Genomic DNA, 22752 nt, shown 5'->3' with positions numbered 1-22752 from the left:
AGGGGGTGAAAATACCAACCTGGTGAGGTTGAAATGGAACGATTTGTGTAAATGTTTCTACCATAGTGTCTTGCATGTAATAGACACAAGGTTCAGGTGAGTGGAATAAGAAACTGGCCATTCACAATGCAGTGTAGGTACTTGACAGTTTGCCTATATTGGGGGCCAAGGTGAATACTTCCATTCAAAGGAAAATTTTAAATTATGTAGAACACCCATCTAATTATAAACCATTTCTTAGTTTTCTTAAAGCAGTAAACATTTTCCTGTACTTCACGGTAAATAGTAATTCTTACACATGAAGATGGCACTTTACAGTTTATAAGGTCTTTTCCCGTATGTTGTTACAATTATTATAATTAATTTGGACATGCACTTTGCTAAATGCTTTGCACATATTGTCTTATTGAATCCTTACAATGGTCTTATGTAGTAAGTGCTAATATTCCCATTCTATACAGAAGAGGAAACAGGCCCAGAGAGGTTAAGTCACTTGCCCAAGGAAACACAGCTTGTACATGTGGAGCCAGGATTGGATGCAGGCAATCCGGCTCCAGAGACTATGTTCTGAACTCTTGCTGGCTTCTTCTTGAATCTGGGGATCTCTGCAATGACCCAAGTGAAGTGGGGAGCACTGGCTTTCCTGCGCTCTTTTCTTAGATGATCAAACAGAGGCCCAGAAAGGTGAAGCGGCCTGGCCGAGACCCGCAGCTGACCGGTGTTAGAACAAAGATTTAAATCAGGTCTAGGGGGCCCCACACCCGTTCTCTTTCCACTGTTCCACTTGGAGGTAACTGGAGGTTGGACGGAGGACCTAGCAGCCCTTGGAACTAAACGGCCGTCATAAAGAATGATGGAGGAAAGTGCGACACGCCACTTGATCACTCTCCCTGCCGAGACAGCTGTCTACTTAAACTGTGGGCTTCCTGCCCGCCTTGCGCCCCTGGGAGAGCAGAGTCTGGCAGAGGATGCCGGCTCCTTACAGAGCGATCGTGGGCCTCAATGCCACGCTGCTAAGTGCAGAATTTGTCAGTCCCGCTGGAGATGCGCCTCGACCTCGATCACCTTGAATTTCTTTCATAAGACGGAGGTGATTTGTTCGAACAGTCCATCTTTAAAAGAAACACGCCTCCTCGAGCGGGCACATCAGAGGGTGACAGCTCAGGAGAAGCCCGCATCTCGTCACTGGGCTTGTTCAATGACAAACGTCCTTCCTGTTACAGATGGAGTCACCACCCTGCGACCTGGGGCATGGGTGCTGTTCACACCTGAGCTGGGAGAGGGAGCGTCCACGGGCCACACTGGTGACGGCTGCACACCAACCTTAGCCCAATAGTTCACTGGAGGACAGAGTGTCCAAGGAGGCATTGTAAGGCAGCAGGAGGGGGAAAAAGAAGAGGGAGATGGAGGGAGGAGAGAGGGAGGAAGGGATGGGACAGAGGGAGAGGACATGGAGAGAGAGAGGAAGGGGAAAAAGGCTACTTTGGCAGCAAGAGTTCTCTGTCATCGGATCAACAGACTGCGTGTGTGTGCGTGAGAGAGAGGAGCAAAACTCTCACGTGTTGAGGACCTACTATGTGCTGTCCACTTCGCTACGGGACCTGCCTAATTTGTTTCATTCGACTCTCACACCCTTCTTGTTAACCCACTTTATCGATGCGGCAAATGATCGCAGTGACTATGACATCTGTCTGCCTTAGACGCGAATCTCAGGTCTGGCATAGGGTACGTGCTCTCACCTGAGAGGTGAGGTCACTCGTCACGTTGCTTCTGTCCTTCCTCTGTTCCACGTAGCATTAGAAGCTACGGCATCTGCCCAGGTGCCTACAGCTTGTCAGCGTCTCACTTAAAATTTAAGCGCAGGCCTGTCCTCCACCCATTCTACACTCGGGGAGGTTTCACTTCCTTGCGGCCCACAGGCCCCAGGATCATAAGGAGCCGCGTGGAGACGTGATGGGGAGGAACGCTCGTGCTCCAGAGACGCCGGGCTTGGATCTGGATGAACTATGGCTGTGGGCGGTGTCACCTTAGGCTGCGGGTAGGTGTGTTTGTCTCTATGTGGGACATTGGACTGTGTGAGATGAGATTTTTCTAATCAAATTAATGGGAGCCAGGGTGTGCATGCGTACACATGCCCACTGTGCAGGGAGGGCGTGGACTGTAATGGTACCATCCACACCCTCAAAGCACCCCTTCCTCCTATTTTCCTATTAAAAGACCTTGACCACGGGGTCTGGTCTTGACCATGGGGAGACGCTGACCTTGACATGGCCAATCGTATTGTCGCCCCCACCAGACAGTGATTGGTTGCTCCGGGGAAGGGCCATGACCCATTCCCTGGATTCTTATAGATTAAATGTGGGAGAAGGAAATCTGTCTCCCATGGGTCATGACGTTGGCATCCTGTAAGCCCAGAGCCACCACTGCCACCATCCCTGGAACCAAAGTCAAGTCTGTGTCGGAGGAGAACCAAGCCAGAGAGAGACAAGCAGAGAGGAGAACAGAGAGAGCAGGGCACAATCCATTCATTTAAAAGTCCAGCCTTGGGGCCGGCCCGGTGGTACAGCGGTTAAGTTCGCATGTTCTGCTTCAGCGGCCTGGGGTTCGCAGGTTCCGATCCCGGGTGTGGACATGGTACCGCGTGGCAAGCCATGCTGTGGTAGGCGTCCCACATATAAAGTAGAGGAAGATGGGCACAGATGTTAGCTCAGGGCCAGTCTTCCTCAGCAAAAAGAGGAGGACTGGCAGCAGATGTTAGCTCAGGGCTAATCTTCCTCAAAAAAAAAAGAAAGAAAAGAAAAGAAAGTCCAGCCTTTTTCAGAGTTTGGTGACAAGACAGAATACATTTTCTCCTTTAGCTCCAGCTGGTTCAACATGGTTGTTTGTCCCTTGCCACCAAAGGAGCACTGACCAATATGCTGATCCTCAAGCTAAGTTGCTTGAGTCCACCTGCTGGGAGGGTCTGGACCAAACCCACAGGCAGGCCTGTCTATCCAAAGCTGCCTCTTCCCATGGACCACACTGAGTCTCGGCTTGAGAGGAGGGCATCTCCATCCTCACCTGAGAGGCCTGCGCGGGGGAAGATGGAGAGGGAGGGTCCCTTAGGAAAAGGGCTGGGACTTGATTGTGGGGCCATCGTCCCAAAGCCTGAGCTTTTACGCGCTCTCTTAGCCTCCCACTGGGCCAGCCTCAGGCTGAGACGGGCGCACACAGCAGGTACTCAACGACCTGCTGATGAACAGATGACCCTCCATTTCCTCATCTGTCAACAGGAGGGAGAAAAAGATACCCGACCCTTCCTCAATGCTTGGAGAAACACAGGCGCGGTCTGCACGCACGGTGGCCTGATGAACGGGCTGAGCTCTGTGGGTCAGGATACGGACCTGAGTCAGCTTCCTCCCTGTGCTGAGCGAGGGCTGGCGACTCCCTCCCCACTGACCCTTCAGGGCAGGCTGTGGCCCTGTCTCTAGAATCGGGTCACCCCGCTGAGCGCCAAGCTCACCAGCCTGGGTACCGCCAGCCCACCTGAGCCGTTTTCCCAGGGCCTCGCCTTCAGATCCCGCGGGGGTGGCAGAATCTCCCCCCGGGCTGGAGATGAGGGGAGAGGTCAGGTGTGTACCACAGGGGCAAACTCACAGCCACTTGAGGGTGGATTAACGGCCGAGTTCACACCATCTATCAGCTCGTCTCCACAGCCCACAAATATCGCTGAAACGGCACAGTCGCCTAGCTGGGCTGTTTACCTCAGGCACAGAGGCCAGTGAGGGAGGGGCGAGCCCAGGAGGGCACAGCCATCTGGAAATGAACCCTCCTGCCGGTGTGTTTTTCTTTCCTTTACTTTTTTCCTTTGCTTCAATTAATCCTCCTTTTCAAAAAATTTTGCTGTCTTCAATAATGGTAACTTGTTAAAAGGGTAGCTAAACAGGAGCTAATTTGTATTTCTCTTGTTTACTGTCTGTGAGTCAGTTGACAAACAGGAGGCATTACAGTGTACTGGAAGGAGAACACTTTTGGAGTCAACCCGATCTGGGTTCGAATCCTGACACTGCCGTAGCCTTGCGGTATATTACTCAAGCTCTTGGAGATCACACTTCCCCTGCCTGAAAAGCGGGAATAAAAAAATAGGGGTGTTCTGGCTTGAATTGTGTAAAAAAAAAAAAAGATATGTGGAAGTCCTGAGCCCAGGATCTCAGAATGCGACCCTCTTTGGAGATAGGGTCGTTGCAGACGTAATTCATTGTTATGAGGTCATATGAGAGTCGGGGGGCAATCCAGTATGTCTGGTGTCCTTCTAAGAAGATGGCTTTATGAAGACACAGGCACACAAGGAGAAGGCCACGTGAAAACAGAGGCACAGATTGGAGTTAGGCAGCTCCAAGCCAAGGCATGCCAAGGGTCTGGCGACGCCAGACGCTAGGAGAAAGGCGTGGAACAGATTCTCCTTGGAGCCTTTGAGAGCCAACATCTTGATTTTGGACTTGTGGCCTCCAGAACTGTGGGAGAGTAAACGTCTGTTGTTCTAAGCCTCCAGTTCATGGTACTTTGGTACAGGAGCCCTGGGAAACTAATACAAGGGATTAAAGATGGACTGTAGGCAAGATTCCTTTTTGCGTTGAGCCTGGTACAGAGCAGAGACTCACGAGACAGTCATTTCCCTGCTGGGATTTGCTGCCATCCTGGAAGGTGGTCCGTCGGGATGACCACTGCTGTGCCGTCTGGGTTTCCTCGTGCGGGGGACGGAATTTGCTGCTCCTTTCTAGGCTTCTCTGGGGCACAAGGGATGCATCTTTCCTTTCGGCCACGGCCCAGGGATCCCACAGACTCAGCTCAACTATCTCGTCCGAGGAAGGCACCGTGATACAGCCTGTGCATGAACAGGACCCCTCCCTTGTGATCCCAGAGCCCCCTGGCTAACCCCATCAGAATACTTTTCTAAACAATTTTCCAAGTACTGTCCATTACTTTTCAAATTAGAAATAATTTAGGCTCATTGTAGAAGAATTTTTAAGAAAATGAAAAAGTGCTATAATGGGGAAAAGCAGAATACAATGCTATGTATATAAAATATATGCTTCGGAAATACACCCATAAAGGAAATAGGAAGGCGATATGCCAACAGCACTGACTGTGGCTGTTGTTGGATGGTGGGGCTGGGCCATTTTTATTTCACCTTTCTCTTTTTCTATGTATTCTAATTTTTCTACAATGAGAATGTGTGACTTTGATAATCAGGAAAAAAGTTATTTTTTGAAAATAAAATTTCTCTTTTTACTTGCCTGTCTTCTCCCAGGGGGGTGTGAATATTCCTCAGAGGGAAAAACTGGGCTTGAATCATTCCTATGTCTCAACCTCCCAGCATAGGGCAGGGCACACAGTAGGTGTGCAATAAATACGGAATGAATGAATGAATGGAGTTGGGGATTGTATAGCTTAGTGGTTAAGAATAAGGGCTCTGAACTCAGACAGAATTGGGTTGAAGTCTGCTCTGCCTCTAAGCAGCTGTGTGACATTGGGCAAGTTACTTAACCACTCTGACACTCTGTTTCTTCATCTATGAAAGGGGCTCGATAATTCCTACCTGATGCGAGGCTGAAAGGAGAGTATGGATGCACAGTCTCCCTGACACAGAGCAGACCCTCAATAACCTGCAGAGACCGGACCTTCAGGTTAGGAGGAGGAGATGGGGAGTCGGTGACTTCTGCCCCTTCCAAAATGCACACTAAGTCCCCCCATATCCTCCTTCATGCCCAGCGTATACCCCTCTGTAATTTGAGGGGGAACAGAAACAGCACAGGCTTTGAAATCAAACTGGAGTTGGCTTCTGGCTCTGCCCCCATCTGGCTGTGTCACCTCAGGCAAGCCACATCACCTCTGTGCACCTCTGTTTTCTCCGGCAGAATCGCAATATTAATAATAACAGCTGACACGCATTCAGTGCTCACCGTGTGCCAGACTCTGTGCTGAGCATTTTCTGTGCACTGAGAATAAGGCAATGCTGCGGTTAAGGTTCGAGTGTAAGATTCAAACCACCTGGGTTCAAATACTGGTTTACCCCCAGCTCCAGCTGGATAACCTTGCCTAAGTCACTTAACCTCTCTGTGTCTCATTTTCCTCCCTATAAGATGGAGTTAATAACAATGTCCAACTCACTGGGCTGCCATGAAGATTACATGACGTAATAGACGCCAAGTGCTTAGAACACTGCCTGGCACTTAGAGAACACATAGTCGATTTCTCTTATATAATCATCTGATGTTAGATACTTTTTATCCCAAAAAGGAAACTGAGGCTCAGAGATGCAGAGTGACCTGCCCAAAGCTGCACAGCCAACAAGATGCAGAACTGGGATTTGAACTCTATTTGCTGCCCAAAGTAAAGGCTCTCGCAAGGCTGGGGGAGGTAAAGGACAAGCAAGATGACTGGCACGTTTTAGGTGCCAGCTCCACCCAGGAAGTCAGACTCCCACCCGGTCCCAGCCCAGCCTGGGAGCAGCTCCTCCCTCCCCTCCCGGCCCGTGACAGGGGCTCTGAATCCTTTACAGCTCAAGTCCCGTGTCACCGCATCAAGCAGAGCCCTCACCAGCTTCAGAGAAAAACCCGAGGTGTTTTGCATCAGTTCAGAGAAACCTCGCACTTTTATTAGCTTTAATCTAATATTTCGTCTTTCCTCGCTGAACTCTGAATAAGTTAATCAAGGACAGGCTGGATTTGTGTTTTCCTAATAACGCTGCCGGATTCCAAAGGCTGCCTGCTGAGAACTCTGGGCCCCGGGCTTCTTTCGTATTTTCTCTCCCTTCTCTCTTTCCATTTTATAATATTATTGTTGTACGTATCAATTGTGCCACAAAGAATTCAGGTTCTATCAGGGAACCTTGACAAACACAGGCAAGTATCATTCATGTAAGGACCATGACAGGGGGCACAGAGGAGGAGCATTTGATCAAGACTGGAGCGGGGTCAGGGACAGGCTCTTGGAGGGAGCTAAGCTGAGACCAGGAGGAAGAGTAGAGTTAACCCTCGGAGGCACTCCAGGCAGAGGGATGGTCACTCATTCGTTGGTCCATCCAACATTCGCTCATTCAACAGTAGGTATTGAGCGCCATCTTTGTGCTGGGCGCTGTCCCAGGTGCTGATACAACAGAGGCGGCCGGGACAGGCAACATCCCTGCCCTCATGGAGCTTGCAGTTTAGTAAGGGAGAGAGACTATAAACAAGGAAGCAAACACATAAACGAGAGGCTTTCAGATGGTAAGTGCTGTGACAAAAATAAAACTGGGGAATGTGGTTGTACCTAGGTATGAAGAGGGGCTATTTTGGTTGGGACAGTCCAGGGAGGCCTCTATGGGAATGCCAGGTTTGACTGGAGACCTGAAGGAAGGGAGGAAGGGAGCCATGCAAAGATATGGGGGGAGAGCATCCCAGATGGAAGGAACTGCCTATACAAAGATCCTGAGGTAGGAACGGGCTCGGTGTGTTCAATGAACGGCAAGAAGGACAGTGGGGTGGGGTGTGGTGAGGGGCGTGGGGAGTGTTACAAGATGAGGTTGGGGAGATGGGCCATGGCAGGGACTCTAGAATTTATCCTATGTGTGATGGGAACATATCTTAAGGTGCAGGCTTGTGACAAACTTTGGGGTTTACAAAGTTTCGGGCTTACAGGTGGAGTTTGGAGTGGCTGGGGTGAGGTGGAGCTTGGTAAGTAGAGAGGATGGAGAGAGAAGCCGCATCACAATTTCTCCCTAAATGTAGCACCTCACCCCTCACCTGCCTAAAGATGGGGTCCCTTCCTGAGATCCACGAGAATTTCCTGGTCTCCTCTAAGAACCTACCATATGCCAGGCATTCTGCTAGGTGCCTTCATAAACATTGTCTTACTGAACTCTCAGAAGAGTCCTGGAAGGGAGGAGTCACTATTCCCATTTTATAGATGACAAAACTGAGGCATGAGAAGGTGAAGCCACATGGCTGGTGGGGGTGGAGCTGGAACAGGAACCCGTCCCCCAATCTGTTCTGCCAACGTCCATTTGTGCCAATCTCATAAATTGCAGAGGTTGCAGGGTCCCCCCCAGCATGCTGGCCAGATGGGCAGACGTCAGCAGACTCTGAGACAGGTATAGAGCCAAGCGTTCAGGCCAGCCAGACCAGACTAGAACCCCAGGGCTGCTACTCACCAGCTGTGCGGGCTTGGGCAAGTGTCTTCACTTCTTCAAGCCTCAGTTTCCACATCTGTTAACTGGGCACAGGATCCCATTCCTTGTTCAAGTCCCCAAAATGTAGTGAAAACCAAATAGAGTAATGCACCCACAAAGCAAAGCCCTTTTGGACTCTGAAAGGCTAAGAAAATGCAACAAAATATGCTCAGGGCAATGATGTTCCCCAAGCACCATCACCAAGGGATCCAGCGAGGTGGAGGAGAGGCCGTGTTGGGGAGGGGAGGCCATCTGGTGGAGGGGAGGCTGTGTGGGGGAGCAGGAGCTCTGCCCCGACTAGCCATGTAACTTTGGGCTTTTGGCGTCTCAGTTTCCTCATGCTAAAAATGGGACTCATAGGACCTACCACATAGAGCTGTAATAATTTGATGCATGTAAAGTGATTAGAACAGCAAGTGCTCAGTAGATGCTAGCTGTTTTTATTTCCATGTGTATTTAACAAGGACTGAAAAAAGGCCGCAGGGGATGGTCACACTCTGACTTCTGATAAATGCAGGGTCCAGATCCAAGCTTAGCTGTTTACAAGTTGTGTGACCTTTGGCAAGTTACCTCATCTCTCTGAGCTTCAATTTCTCCTCTGTGAAATGGGGGTGATAGTGAGACCTCTTGATATCTGTGGCTATCACACTACGACGGCTGGTTCCATCAAACACTGGAGACTGGCAGCTGTTATTATATTACTCTTCTCTGCCTCCCTGCTCCTCAGCCAGCCTCCACGCCCACATGCTCACCCCTCTTACCTCGCTCCTCCTCCTTCTCCCGGACGACCCTCCCCTTGAGGGCTCGGCTCCAGGCTCCACCGTAGTCGCCCAGCTTGGCTCTCTCATTCCCGTCCTTGCCCTTGAACCAGGGTCCGTACCTGCGGGCGATGCTCGAGGCTTCGCCTGCATCCCGGAAGCCTCTGCCCAGATGCAAATCACCCAGGAAGGGCAGCTCGGCGCCCTCAGCTGGGACCCCCGCGGCGGGGTTGGCCTGGTTCTGGGAGACGGCGTGCTGGCCCACGAAGCCAGAGTGAAGGAAGACGAGGCTCCCGGCTGTCAGGTAGAGCACCAGGAAGGTAAAGAAACGTACAGGTTTCCGGCGGAAGTGCCGTTGGAATTTGAACCAGAGCTTGGCCATCGCGGGATCATTCCGGACTGGCTCGCTGGGGCTCGGTTGCGGGTTGGCTGAGGCAAAGAGATTGGAGGACAGAGCTCATCAGCCCTCCCGGGGTCACGGTGGGCTCCTTTGGGCCGCAAAAGGGGTTCTGAAGCTCGGGGCACCCCAGAGTTGGTCCCATTTTCCTACATGTTGGTCTTCGCCTCCTAGAGTTCCCAAACAACTTTGAAAACAGCAATCAGAGGAGGACCCCTGGGTCACCAGCGACTGCAGCTCACTTCTCTCTCGGCTCCTCAGGGCTGTCGGGGCTGGCTAATTTCACTGAGGGCCATTTCTGGCCTCTTCCCCAGCGTGTCCACCTCGTAGAAGCAGACGCTGATGGGCCCCCATCCGCTCAAGCATCAGGGCTCAGGGCTGCCCCCTGCAAAACAGCACAGACACAGGCATAAGAAATCTCCTCCCAGGGGCCTGAGCTCGAAGGTTCTTGAACATTCTCAAGGGGGGATACAGAGTCCAGAGAGGGGAGGAAACCAATGGCCCAAAGCACTCAGCAGTGCTGGACAGGAGCCCAGTCCGGAGGCTTCTAGAATACTGCCTTTTTCTTTAAACTACACTGGGAATTTGGGGGCTTGACTCCTATTGGAGCTTCATTTAGGACAAGCACAGGTTCTTATGCCCCACACTTCCTCTATATTTGTTAAATATACACTGATTTGTGGGTGACTTTTTTTTTTTTGAGGAAGATTAGCCCTGAGCTAACTACTGCCAATCCTCCTCTTTTTGCTGAAGAAGACTGGCCCTGAGCTAACATCCATGCCCATCTTCCTCTGCTTTATATGTGGGACACCTACCACAGCATGGCTTTTGCCAAGCGGTGCCATGTCTGCACCCGGGATCCGAACCAGCGAACCCTGGGGCCTCCAAGAAGCTGAATGTGTGAACTTAACTGCTGGGCCACCTGGCTGGCCCCCTGTGGGTGACTTTAAGTCCAAAATGTACTTCCTATCTTTGCTGAGCTGCCTGCAGGACCTGGCTGACATTGGACCAGATCAAATTCATTCAACAAATTTAGTGAGCACCTCCTATGTTGCAGGCACTGTCCTTGGTGCTGCAGATGAACTGTGAGCCAGAGAAACAAAGACCCTCCCCTCACAGGCTCACATTCTAGTGGGAGAGATGAAGTCCATAGCAATCCTCCTCCATCCAAGGCAGACGAGGGGAGGCAGAATTATTTAGCAACATATCCATTCACTCGGTATTTATTGAGTGTCTACCACTGCCTTTTGGACTCTGTTCTTTTCCCACAGGGTCTGGACATCACTTGGGAATTCTGAGATAGCCCCCGAAGCAGCAGCCCAGCTCCACTGCCTCCCAGTGACCAGCAGTGGCTCACCCTTTGCCAGGGTCCCTCAGAGTGTGGTCTGCAGAGCATCTGATTCAGAATCACCTGGAAGCTCGGTTAAACATGCAGATTCCCGACCTCTCCAATCAGAATCTCTGGTGGAGGGGGAAACGACAGGTGTAACAAGGTGCCCTCGGGTGACAGTAACGAGCACAAAGGTTTCAAAACCATTGCTTTGTGAATAAACGTTCAGGATCGTCAGCCAGGAGGAAAATAGAATGTCAATTAGAAAATAGAAAACTCCATTTGGCTGATGCTGTTTCACATGGCCACCAGCAGGGGGCCCATGACAACTTTAGCCAATACATGGGATTCAATTGTCAGCCAATGAATGATCTGAATGGTAACAGCCCCTCCTAATGGGGAGGGGCAGCGTGGGACAACAGCATGGGAGTTTAACTGGTTCAAAGTAGAGTCCGCCAGTCCTCCATAAGCCATCCCATTCATCCAGGAGCTAAGTACTGAGGACCTACTATGCACCAGTTATTGTTCCAGGCACTTAGATAAGTGAACTAAACAGCAAAAAATTCATGTTCTTGTGGGGTCAAATTATCTGTTATTCATCAATCCGTCCATCTGTCCATCACCCTTTAATCCATCCATCAGTCCACCATCCATCAAGTCGTAACCTGTCTACCCATCCAGCATCCCTTCCTTAATCTGACCATCAATCTATCTATCCTTCCATCCATCCACCATTAATCTATTTCATTAACCCATCCATCCATCCACCCATCCATCCATCCATCCACCCATCCATCCATCCATCCATCCACCCAACCATCCATCCATCCATCCACCCATTCAGCCATCTGTCCATCCATTCACCCATCTGTCCATCCATCCATTCACCCAACCATCCATCCATCCATCCATCCATCCATCCCTCCCTCCCTCCCTCTATCCATCCACCCATCCACCCATCCATCCATCCATCCAGCCATTTATCCACCCATCCATCCATCCATCCATCCACCCATTCATCCATCCACCCATTCATCTGAATTGCAGCAGCCCATTCATTCATCCAACTCTCCACCCAGCCATTCATCTACTCATTCCTCCATTCATTTAAAAACATGTGTTGCTTGCCCACTATGTGTGCGCTTAGGATGCAGAAATAAATAATTCAAACTTCCTGCTTTCAGAGAACTCAGAGTCTACTGAGAGAGATGGCAATTTAAACAATCACTATACTAGTATACTAGGTAGACAGTGATAAATCCTGTAGTAGATGTATGTATGAGATATAGAACAGCAATTAAGATTAATAGCTAATGTTCATTAAGCACTTATTATGTGCCAGACACTACTGTAAACACATACATACTCTGATTTAATCCTTATAACACTTCTATGGGGGTGATCTCTATCTATTTCACAGCAGAGAGGAATGAGGCTCAGAGAGATTGAGTAACTTATCTGGGGCTGCACAGCTGGTAAGTGGCAGCTGGGTTGTAAACCCAAGGTCAACTGATTCACAGATTATATTCCTAACCACGCATCTGTTCTTGTCTCGTATCCCTTTGAGAATCTGATGGAAACTTACAGAGACTGTGCCCAGAAAAGAGCCCTTGCACATAAGCTCTCAGATTATGGCTTACAACATTAGGGGGTTTGTGGACCCCGGGGTGAGAAGCCCTGGAATGTGGGAGCCTGGAGAAGTGAGGGTCTGCAACTGCCCGGGGGGATCAGAGAGGGTTTCCCCGGAGAGAGGTCTTGAGCTGGCAGGTCTTACAAGAGGAGTCAAGGTTTTCTGGGTGAGGGAACAGAAAAAGGACACCCCAAGGAGGAGGAACAGCACACACGAAGGGCAGGTCACCGGGGTGGAGGAGGCAAAGGAGGTTAGGGCAGAGAATGCAGCTAAGCAGTGGAGGGGGCAAGACCATGGGGAGCCTTGAATGCCAAACTCAGGAGTCCCGGCTGTGCTCTAACAGTGTCCATGGGGATCCACTGAAGTTTCACAGTCACACTGACACTTTTAAAAGACCATGGGGCTTTTTTCCTGGAGCTGGCCCAGTGGTGCAGTGGTTAAGTTTGTGCACTCTGCTTCGGCGGCCTGGGTTTGCTGGTTTGAATCCAGGGTGTGGACCTACACACCACTCATCAAGCCACACTGTAGCAGGCATCCCACATACAAAATAGAGGAAGACTGACACGGATGTTAGCTCAGCGACAGTCTTCCTCAGCAAAAAGAGGAGGATTGGTGGTGGATGTTAGCTCAGGGCCAATCTTCCTTAAAAAAAAAAAATAAAACAAAAGACAGACCAGTCTCATTAGCTTGAAAACCTCCAGGCTGTGGGTGGTGCCTCGTGGTATTCCGTGTAGATCACACACATGCCAGATGTTTCTGCAGCTGGACCAGGATGAGTAGAGGCCAGCAGCAGCCCTCATGGGGATGGGTGGGGGGGCACCAGCCCTTCCAGAGGCATGCAGGCAAGAGCGTGGACTCTGGAGGCAGACTGCCCTGGGTTTAGACCCCGCCTCTTCCACGCACCAGCTGTGTGGCCGGAGCAAGACACCTCTTCTCACTGACTGAGGCTCCCACCTGTAAAGTGGGCACCGGAATCTTGACATCCTCAAAAATACAGTGCTGGAGGACTGAATTAAAAATTGCAGGAAGAGCGCCTGGCACATAGTAGGTGCTCAAGGAAAGCCCCCTGCTCCACCCCTCCCACGGGCACATGGGGGCAGCTTTTAAAGCCATCACGGTGACACATTTGCTGCCATGGAGACGATAAAAATTCTGGCTGTCGTGTGTTCCCTGTGGCTTTTTGTCTCTCTCAGGATATTTCTGGGTTTAGTCCTTTTGTTGTTCTCTTCTCATTCTTTTATATTTCAACACATCTTTTCTCTAAGTGGGTGCCAAATGGGTTTTAAGAGGATAATGAGCTCATTAGAAGCTGGCAGGGACCAGAAAGAGACTGAGGCATCAGTGGTGTGGGGAGGGAAGGGGGCAGGCCCGGGAAGGGACTGTGAGTGAGGTGGGGGCTCCTCCTGGGGAGTGAGGTGCTGACTTGAGCCTCCCACACTCAGTGCCAGTGCTGAGAGGTGGGGGGGTCACTGGAGGGGGAGCACCTGGAATCTGAGCCCCATGCGAATGACTATGTCTGCTCTCTCACCACATTAGTCCCAGCATCTGGCACATAGTAGGCCCTCAAGAAACACGAGTGGAAGACATGAGAGGAAAGAGTCAAGGGACTGACTCCCCACCCCGCGGGGCTTAAGCCTACAACCATGGCTCTGTGCCATGTGCCCAAACACCCAGGGGACAGCCTCGGAACATCGCATGCCCAGGGCTCTGCAGAGGCAGCGTCTTGTGTCCCATTTCAATGCCCCAAGGGAACCTCAAAGACTTCTCTGCCTCTTGTGGCCATCTGTTATTCCTTCTCCCCTGTCTCTCTCCCTCTCTCTCTTTTCAGACAGAAATTTTACCCCAAAAAGAGTGGGAAATGAAGCCACTACCTTTTCTCGCACACCTACCATATGCCGGACGCTGTGTTCAAAGGTTTTACAAATACATTCTCACAAGCTCCTTCCTCCCAGCATCCTGCGAGGCCAGTGTGCTGTCTCTCCTCAATCCACAGATTGTGCGTCTACACCCCGGGTGGGGCACGTGCTGGCCCTCAGCAAGCCCCGTCGCCTCTCAGTTTCCCTTTGCCCGTTACACGTTAGAAACGATAATCGCATTCGCATCCTCTCCTGTCATTCACAGGCGTGAAACCCAACAGGTGCCTTCCCCTCTCTGAGCTGCAGTTTTCTCTCTATAAAGAGGGTCCACCGCAGAATCTCCCTCCGGGGGTCGTGGGAGGATTCAGTGACAGAGCCCACAGGGCTGGCGTTGGCACTCGCTAAGAGCTGGCTGTCAGCGCTTCATCCCTCTTTACTTTACATGAGAAGACTCGGAGCCTCAGTTTCCCCATCTGTGAATGTGGTGGATGACGCACACCCTGCCTCCCCCCTCCCTTCTCTCCCTGGGGCTGGCATGAGTTTCCACAAGGATGAGGCCGAGGGACCCCCCTTTGCGGGGCTGGCAGCATTTGGTTACCGCAGTCCACGTTTCCAGCTGGAGCCTCAGAGTGTCTAAACACAGCCTATTTTTAGCACCAGAATGAACCTCTGGTGTTGAGCTGCCAAGAAAGTGACTGGCGGGCAGAGCTGCCCTGCGGGAAGGGAAAACAGGAGGCGCAGCCGGTGCGCGGCTCCCTCCCCCGGGGAGTGGCCACAGTGCTTCCCCATCCAGGTCCCGGAGGCAGGTAAGTCTGGCTGGAGGCCCATGAGGTTGGGCAGGGGGCCGCCCTCCCTCCGCAACCCCCTGAACTTGACTTAAAGGCACAAGCCCAGGGACCAGCTGACCCCCACCATCCAAGCTTGGCCAAGAAATAGCTGCTGAGAAACCAGGTTTGGGAAGGTTCGATTTCTTCACAGTTCTGGACAGGGGACCCCCCTGGGGATCACCAAGAAACTGGGAGCCCAGGCCAGAGATGACATTTTAGTCTTGGCCTAATAATTAAAATATCAGAAATCGCTGGGATTTTTTGAGTGTTTACTCTGCATTAGGCACTGTCCTGAGCATCTTATTCCCATTGCACCATTTAATCCTCACTAGAATGCTTTGGGAGGGCTATTAACCTCTCTGGGCCTCAGTTTCCCCATCCATAGAATGGGGGAAATAATAGTGCTTACAAAGTTGGTGTGAGGACCAAATGAGTTAATACATGCAAGTGGCATCTAAGTGTTACCTCTTATTATAATAACTTGCTGAGATTATGCGAGGTTTGCCTGCCCAGTGCCCCCTTTTTCTGGGATAAGGACCCCATTTCCCTTTACAGAGCTTCTCTGTCATCAATTCCCAGCTCATATGGCTTGGGCAGAATGGAACCCCCTCACCAGTTGCTGCAAACATTCATGCCTGGCTCCTGACACACACGCACAGGAGTTAGTGTAGGGTGTACATATACCTAGGAGGGCAATGGGGAGGTCCTACTGTGTGAGCATCTTATGACGATCCTAAGAAATGCTGGCTTGTTTCCCAAAGTGGCCATGGTGACAACTCCATCCTGTAGTGTGGGAGCCTTTCTGTTGCTCCAAATCTGCACCAACACTCAATGTTGTCAGTCTCTGTCATTTCTGCCAGCCTGGTGGATCCGGAACAGATGCTGGATGTGCGCCACCCATAGAGCTAACTTTCAAAGGCCATTTGGAAGGAACTTCAGTCCGTGACTGGTGGGAGCTGGTGGATAAATGCCCCGGCTCCCTCACCCCTCTGGTAGAATAACCCCGAGGCTGTGTTTACACAGGCTCCCTGACTTTCCCCTGAGGGATTCAGCCTCGGTCCCCCTCAGTGGTGGCTGACTTGACAGCACACCCTGTGCTGGTTTCTTCCCTTCCCTGTGTCTCTTCCCCACTCAGGGAATGAAAGGGACCAGTGTGTTCTTCACCTCCTAAATAAACTATTTACCAATGATAGCGACTACTCGGAAAATACTGCCATTTATTCAACCTCTTCCTTGTCGTTAGACATGTAAAACATTTCCAGTTTTCCTCCCTTATAAATAACTAATGCTGTGATTAACCTCCTGTGTGTAGATCTTTGTCCCGATTCCTGGAAGGCAACATAGGATCTCTCGACAACGATGAGACATAGGCACAATTAAACGGATTTTACTGATGAGGAAGTTAAGGCTCATGGAAATGAAGTAACTTGCCCAAGCACAAAGCTAGCAAGAAGCAGAGCATGATTTCAAGGCCAGAACGAAGTCTCAGTGTGCGACGCAATGGCACACACCAAGTAGACCACCAGGACGTCCAGCCCCCTCTCCACCCACTACATCTCTCAGGTGGATCCCAGCCTCAATGGAAGGATCCTTCCTGAGCTTGGAGACATGGAAAACCATCCCTCAAAATCTTCTTCTCCAGGTAGCTTAAGCAAAGCTCAATGCCTTTAATCAAAGTCCCTTCTCATCCATCTTGCTTCTGAACCAGCCATTTGACCAACGAAAGAAGTGAGGAAACAGCCCAAGAAATACCATTATAAATGGTATTCTTTGGGAATCCAGAATTTGTTAACCCGACTCACCCTGGGGAAGAATTTTTCACCCACACATAATGTGTGAACTCCCTCTGGGACACACCCTTCCACTCCTGGGTGTCCACAGAGTGGTGATCCGACCTGCCCATCCACGATGGACTGCTGTGTTGCTTTCTCTGGTTTCTGGCCACTCTGTGCAAACCTGCAATGAACACTGCAGTATGTAGAGACTTACTCCCTGGGTCAAGAAAGCGGCTCATTGCATCCACGATTCTGCATACGCGTGAGCATGCACACAGGGGAAACCTTGCTCCAGGGTCCTCCCGCAGCACGCGCCGCCTCCTGCGCACTCGCCCACCTCCCGGGAAGAATCCTCACACCTCCGTCCCCCTGTCCCTAGGAAGGGGGCTCGCCCACCACCCCCGGTGCTCACGGCTCCCCATCTGCGTCCATTTTCATTCATCTTTCCCAAAACTCGAGAAAATAAATGAGAAGCAAAGTGCCATTAGCTTAACGGCCTTTAACACCCAGCCATCTGCCATGATGTAATTAAATAAAAAAATCAGACGGAGCATATGGTGCCCATTATAAATAAATATTAAAATTTTGTTTCCCTGGGTAATGACTCCAGTGCCTCTCGCTCCGCAGGCAAACTTTACGGCCATTCTCACTTGTTGCAGAGAACCAGGCGGGGCCACAGCGAGTAGCAGTGACTGCTGGGAAGAAATACGGAAGGAGCTTAGATCTTGAGCCAGACTTGGTTGGAACCTGCCTCAGACCCATGGTGGCTGTCTGATCTTTGGCAAGTGGCCTCTCTGAGACTCAGTTTCTTCACCTGCAAAATAGGACCAATCCACCCTGCCTCGCTGAGAAAGTATGGAGTTAAATGAGCTAATGTGTTTAAAATACGTTGTACCATAATAATAGCATGTGGTAATATTTATTGAAACCCACTATGTCAGGCACTCTTCTACATACTAGTTCCATCCTTACAACAATCCTACATGAAAGGTCTCATTTGCTACATTTGAGAAAACTGAGGTTCAGAGAGGTTAAGTCACCTGTGCAAGGTCACACAGCTAGGAAGTGGTGGAGCAGAGTTCAAACCCAGGTGGTCTGGCTCCAGAGCCTGCACTCTGCTAAGCCTAACAGTTTCTCAACAGACAGGCATTCTCTGCTCCAACTTTGGCCAACTAAACAAATCATCTCTTCCCGTCTCGTGACAATACCGTTTGCCCAGACTTCATCTCAGAAAAAGATGAAGATTCAATGAGTTTTTGTGATGATTGGTGACCACCCAAAGTAGGTGTGGAGGATACACTTGGGGGGGGGGTCTGTGTAGTGCACGCCCCCCACACACTGCTTACAGGCATGGGCCCCAGTGGCCACGTTTGTACCACAAAGCCCTGCCCATTGGCATTGGCATAGGTGGACTCGGGCCACCTATGCCACAGGTGGACATTGGCATAGTGCCACAGGAGCCAGGGTGCACCGTAGGTGGGCTCAGATGTAAAACTGGTCAATCAATTCTTGCCCCTTGGAATATGCAGCTGGGGTTTGAGACATTCTTGTCTCTGCTGGTCACTTGGAGTAAGGACTTGTAACCTTAGGAGCTGCCACCATGTGCCCAAAGAAAGAGCACAAGTTAGTCTGCAAAGAAGGGAAGAAGAAGGGAGATGAGCAGAGGAGAGACTCAGACAGAGGAGTTGAAAAGACCCGGGGTTTCTGACTCTTGGTGGACCAAGTACCGGCCTTCCAGGCTACAGACAGCATCGAATGAGAAGACACGGGTACTTGTCTTCCCTCGGTGCTGGGTACACAGCAGGGACTCAGTAAGAGGCAGCGACAGTTAGTCGTGAAAGGCAACCACCCGCAGCTAACCCGACCCTAACCGCGTGGTCCAGCAACCTCGCTCCTTGGAATTTACCCAAAGGAGCTGAAAACTTAGGTCCACATACAAGCCTGCACACAGATGTTTACAGCAGCTTTGTTCACAATTGCCAAATCTAGGAATCAACCAAGACGTCCTTCGTTAGGTGAATGGATAAACAAAGTGTGGCACGTCCAGACCATGCAACATTACTCAGCACTAAAAGAAATGAGCTATCGAGCCATGAGAAGATACGGAAGAATCTCTAGTGCATATTACGAAGTGAAAGAAGCCAGTCTGAAAAAGCTCCATACTGTATGATTCCAACTATATGACATTCTGGAAAAGGCAAAACTAGGGAGACAGTAAAAAGATGAGCGGTTGCCCAGGGTTAGTGGGAGGGAGGGATGAATGGGGGGCACAGAGGACATTTAGGGCAGTGAAACTACTCTGTATGATGCTGTAATGACGGCTTCACGCCATTACACATTTCTTCAAACCCACAGAACGGACAACACCAAGAGTGAACCCTAATGTAAACTCAAGACTTTGGCTGATAACGATGTCTCAGCGTAGGTTCATCCATTGTGACAAATATCCCCCTCTGTGGGGGACGTTAATGGCAGGGGAGGCTGTGCAGAGGCAGGGGGTATATGCAAAATCTTTGTACTTTCTGCTCAATTTTGCTGTGAGGCTGAAACTGCTTTAAAAAGCAAAGTCTATTAAAAAAAAGATGGGGCAGCGATATTCTTGAAAAGGGAGCGATCCACTGGAGTAGGCATCCATGAACCATCCAAACTCTGGGCTGGGGCGAAGGGACCCAGCTGCAGGAAGGGATGGAGTGAGGGAGCAGGCCTGAAGGGTGAAATGCGGGTTCCCCTTGTCCAGTGGTTTGATGACAGGAGCCCAAGACGCAGGTCACCTAATCCGCTGGCCTTCCGTGTCAGGCAGCTGGCAGCCCTTCTCTGAGCCCAGATCACTTTCCTCTCCATGAGGGACTCCTAAAGAAAGGCCCTAAATCTCTATCATTATGCCATCTGGAGTCATCCTTCTCCTCCGGGAGCTCCTGCGTCGTGGGTCAATTAGCACACATTTGCATAGAGTTCCTTAATAGGCCGCTAATTGTCTGGGGAGATAATGGGTGGCTGCGGGTTCTGGGCAGAATGTTTACCCACAGGGGCAGGCCGACAGGGGGTGGCAGGGAACAGGGCGGACAGACGGAGGAAGGGAAAAGGGGGGATGGGCTGGGGCGGAAGGGAGGGGAAAGGAACGGAGTGAGTTATTACCCACTCACACGCAGTGAGCAGAAGCATCACAGTTGTGTGTGTCTGCTCGATCTCAACCTAAAATGCGTTTCCCACTGTAGGTCCCTTAAGATCATTTGAAAGCCCTAGTGATGGAAAACAAGAGGGGTGAGCTATTTTGGGTGGGGTGGTTGCAGAAGGACCCATTGAGAAGAAGGCATTTGAGCTGAGACCTGAAAAATGAGAAGGAGGCAGCTGTGGGAAGATCTGGGACAAGGCCATCCCAGGCAGAGAGGACACAACACAGACTGGGAGGTGGGAAAAGGCTCAGCACATTCTAGAAACCAGAATGGGGGGGGGTGTCAGCGTGGAGAGAGGGGGTTGGGGACGCCATCCTGCAGGGCCCTATGGATTCTGCTCAGGGCTGTTTCTGACCTGCAGTGTGACCCGCGCCTGTTTCCTACAGGGCACCACGAGGGGCTGGAGGAGGAGGCCCCCAGAGACGCTTCCTGCCCCCGTGGGCACTGGCCATGTCTCAGTGGCTCTAGGAGGCTGAGGTGGGGTGGAGAAATGTTTGTTGACGGGCGGAGCTGAGAACAGGCCGAGGTCTGGGCCCTGGGCAGGGGTCAGTGGCAACTCTAGAATTTCTTCCTGGGTGGGGCTCAAGGGCCAAATCTGGCTGGAAGGGCAGGCTCGGGGCTGTACCCGACACTGCTGAGCTCTTAGATGAAATGAGAGTACTCATTGCTACCAGGGGTCGGCAGACCATGACCGCAGCCACACTGGCCTGCGGCCTGCCTTTGTAGGCCCGGAGCCAAAGAAGGCATCTATGCTTCAGAGGGTTGTGACAAAGAAGGTGGATACACACCACGGCAGACTGCATGTGGCCACAGAGCCTAGAGTATGGACCGTCCGGGCCTTTGCAGAAAGCATCTGCCGGCCTTGATCTTCATTACAGTGGAGGCCGCTGGTGGAGATTCCCAGGGAGAGGGGCTGAGGGCCACTGAGGAGGCCACCCTGTCCGCCTGCAGAGCTCAAAGACCACTCTCTGGTCTCTTAGCATCTTCTTAGAGCAAGAGGCAAAGAGCTGGAAAGAAGCCCAAACATCCATCACCTAGTGAAACAGCCTTGTTTCACAGAAAGGGAAACTGAGGCCTAGAGAAACTCAATGAAATAACCCCCACCTACGTGAAAGGCCTCCCACGGACCCGGACCCAAGTAAGTTTCAACAAGTTTTAGCCATTTACTGTCATTATTATTATACCATAGAATCGTAGAGTTCAAAAGACCTTAGAAACCAGCTAGTACAAGTCTGATATCTTACAGATGAGGAACCAGAGCTCAGAGAGGCTGAAGGAGTGGCCCAGGGTCACACAGCCAGGCCAGGGCCAAGTTGGCTCCAGGACCAGGCCTGCTGCCCTGCATGTTTCTTCCCAGTGCACACACTGCTCCCTGCCAGCCCCTGTCACCCCAACCCCACCCTTCCCCCGCTCCAACTGTGAACGAATTGCCGCTCGCTCACTCCACGCTGATGGAAGATTAGGCTCTAATTTGGGAACGGTGACAGCTCCCGTTTGCAGCTCTTGCCCAGAGAGGAATTTTCCACGAGGAGTTTCCCCAGCAAGAACCACTGTCCCCAGCCCGAAATCACCCCAGCCCAGTCTTTCTGCCCAAGCCTGTGTGTATGTGTGTGGTCTCTGTGCCCCTGCCAGCTGTACAGCTTCAAGCTCTCTTCAGTCACAGAGCATAGAGCACCCAGTGTCTTTGGAGGGGCTGTCAGTACCTACAGCTGGCTCAGAGCAGGACCAGGAGGTGGGCTCATAGGCCATCAGAGGCGGAGGGAGGACCCCTCACAAACCCCAGTCCAGCTTCCTTATCAACAGATGGGGAAACTGAGGCCCAAAGGGGAAGGTGGAGGGACGCCCCAGAGTCCTCCACTAACTTTACCCAGACCCCCGCCTCCTGGCCCCCAGGCTTTAGCTTTGGCACCCTCCCTGGGAAGGAAGGAAAATGGATAAACTACCTACTGTGTGCCAGGCCCTTGCAGGGACACTGTGTCGTTCACTGTCCCCAGTGCTCTACTGGCAGGCTGGTTTTATACTCACTTTGCAGACAAGGCAATACCGAGGTGGGGAGGCCAGTCACCTTGCCAGGAGGCCGAGCTGGTGAGCGGCAGAGCAGGGCTCCAACCCAGGCCTGTCTGACTCCAGAACCTCACTTGTAACCTCTGTGGGACATCACCTCTGGCCACGGCGCCATCCCTGACCTCCGCTGGGCCAGTGGGCCGATCAGAGGCCCTCCCTGCCCAGGGAGCCTTTGTCCAGGCAGTCTGCTCAGCGAGCCGGTGCCCCTCACAAGGCCCCTCAGCTGGGAAGGAGGAAAAGGAGCCCCTTCTAGAGGGACAGGGGTCCCTACACCCCTGTGGTATCTTCACCATGTCCTTCAGTGGCCCAAGGAGTTCCGCTGGCATCCGACAGAGAGATGTCCCCTCCCACGAGGGCAACTTCAGCCCCTCGGCTCACCATCTGGACGCCATCAAGAAGGCGGCATGAGACCACCTCCGTGCACGTGTCAACAGAGACACACATATGCATGGACGCGTGCACCCCCATGTCTGCCACCTCGCCCCACAGCACATGCGCATGCACACCCATCCTTAATTTGTCCCTCTCCTTTCACGGCACACGGCAGGAATCCTTCAACCCTCTTCACAGATGAGAAGCAGCAGACGAGATGTGACTTGCCCAAGAAACATGTTAAGTGTCACAGGTAAAACTAGAAACCGAAGCTTCTCGTTCTGACAAGACACGGTTTCGTATCCCCTGGGACTGTCAAAAGAATAAACTAGCGCATGTCTGAAAAAGTCTGGGCCAGGGTTTCTCAGCCTCAGCACCACTG

The 22752-nt window shown here is 51.5% G+C and overlaps 1 protein-coding gene across 2 annotated transcripts in view; it reads right to left on the bottom strand.

Annotated features, from left to right (window-relative positions):
* Positions 1-22752, bottom strand: part of WSCD2 (WSC domain containing 2) — a 109444-nt gene that overhangs the window by 42282 nt on the left and 44410 nt on the right. For both annotated transcript variants that reach the window (XM_070516218.1, XM_044775736.2), the window contains one exon: positions 8950-9728. In XM_070516218.1, the coding sequence (XP_070372319.1) occupies positions 8950-9328 (379 nt within the window). In that variant the 5' untranslated portion in view covers positions 9329-9728. The remainder of the gene's footprint in view (positions 1-8949; positions 9729-22752) is intronic.

The sequence above is a fragment of the Equus asinus genome, chromosome 8 (genome assembly GCF_041296235.1).
Source record: "Equus asinus isolate D_3611 breed Donkey chromosome 8, EquAss-T2T_v2, whole genome shotgun sequence".
In the NCBI taxonomy this organism is placed as follows: Eukaryota; Metazoa; Chordata; class Mammalia; order Perissodactyla; family Equidae; genus Equus; species Equus asinus.
This window is presented reverse-complemented; position numbering and strand designations above follow the sequence as displayed.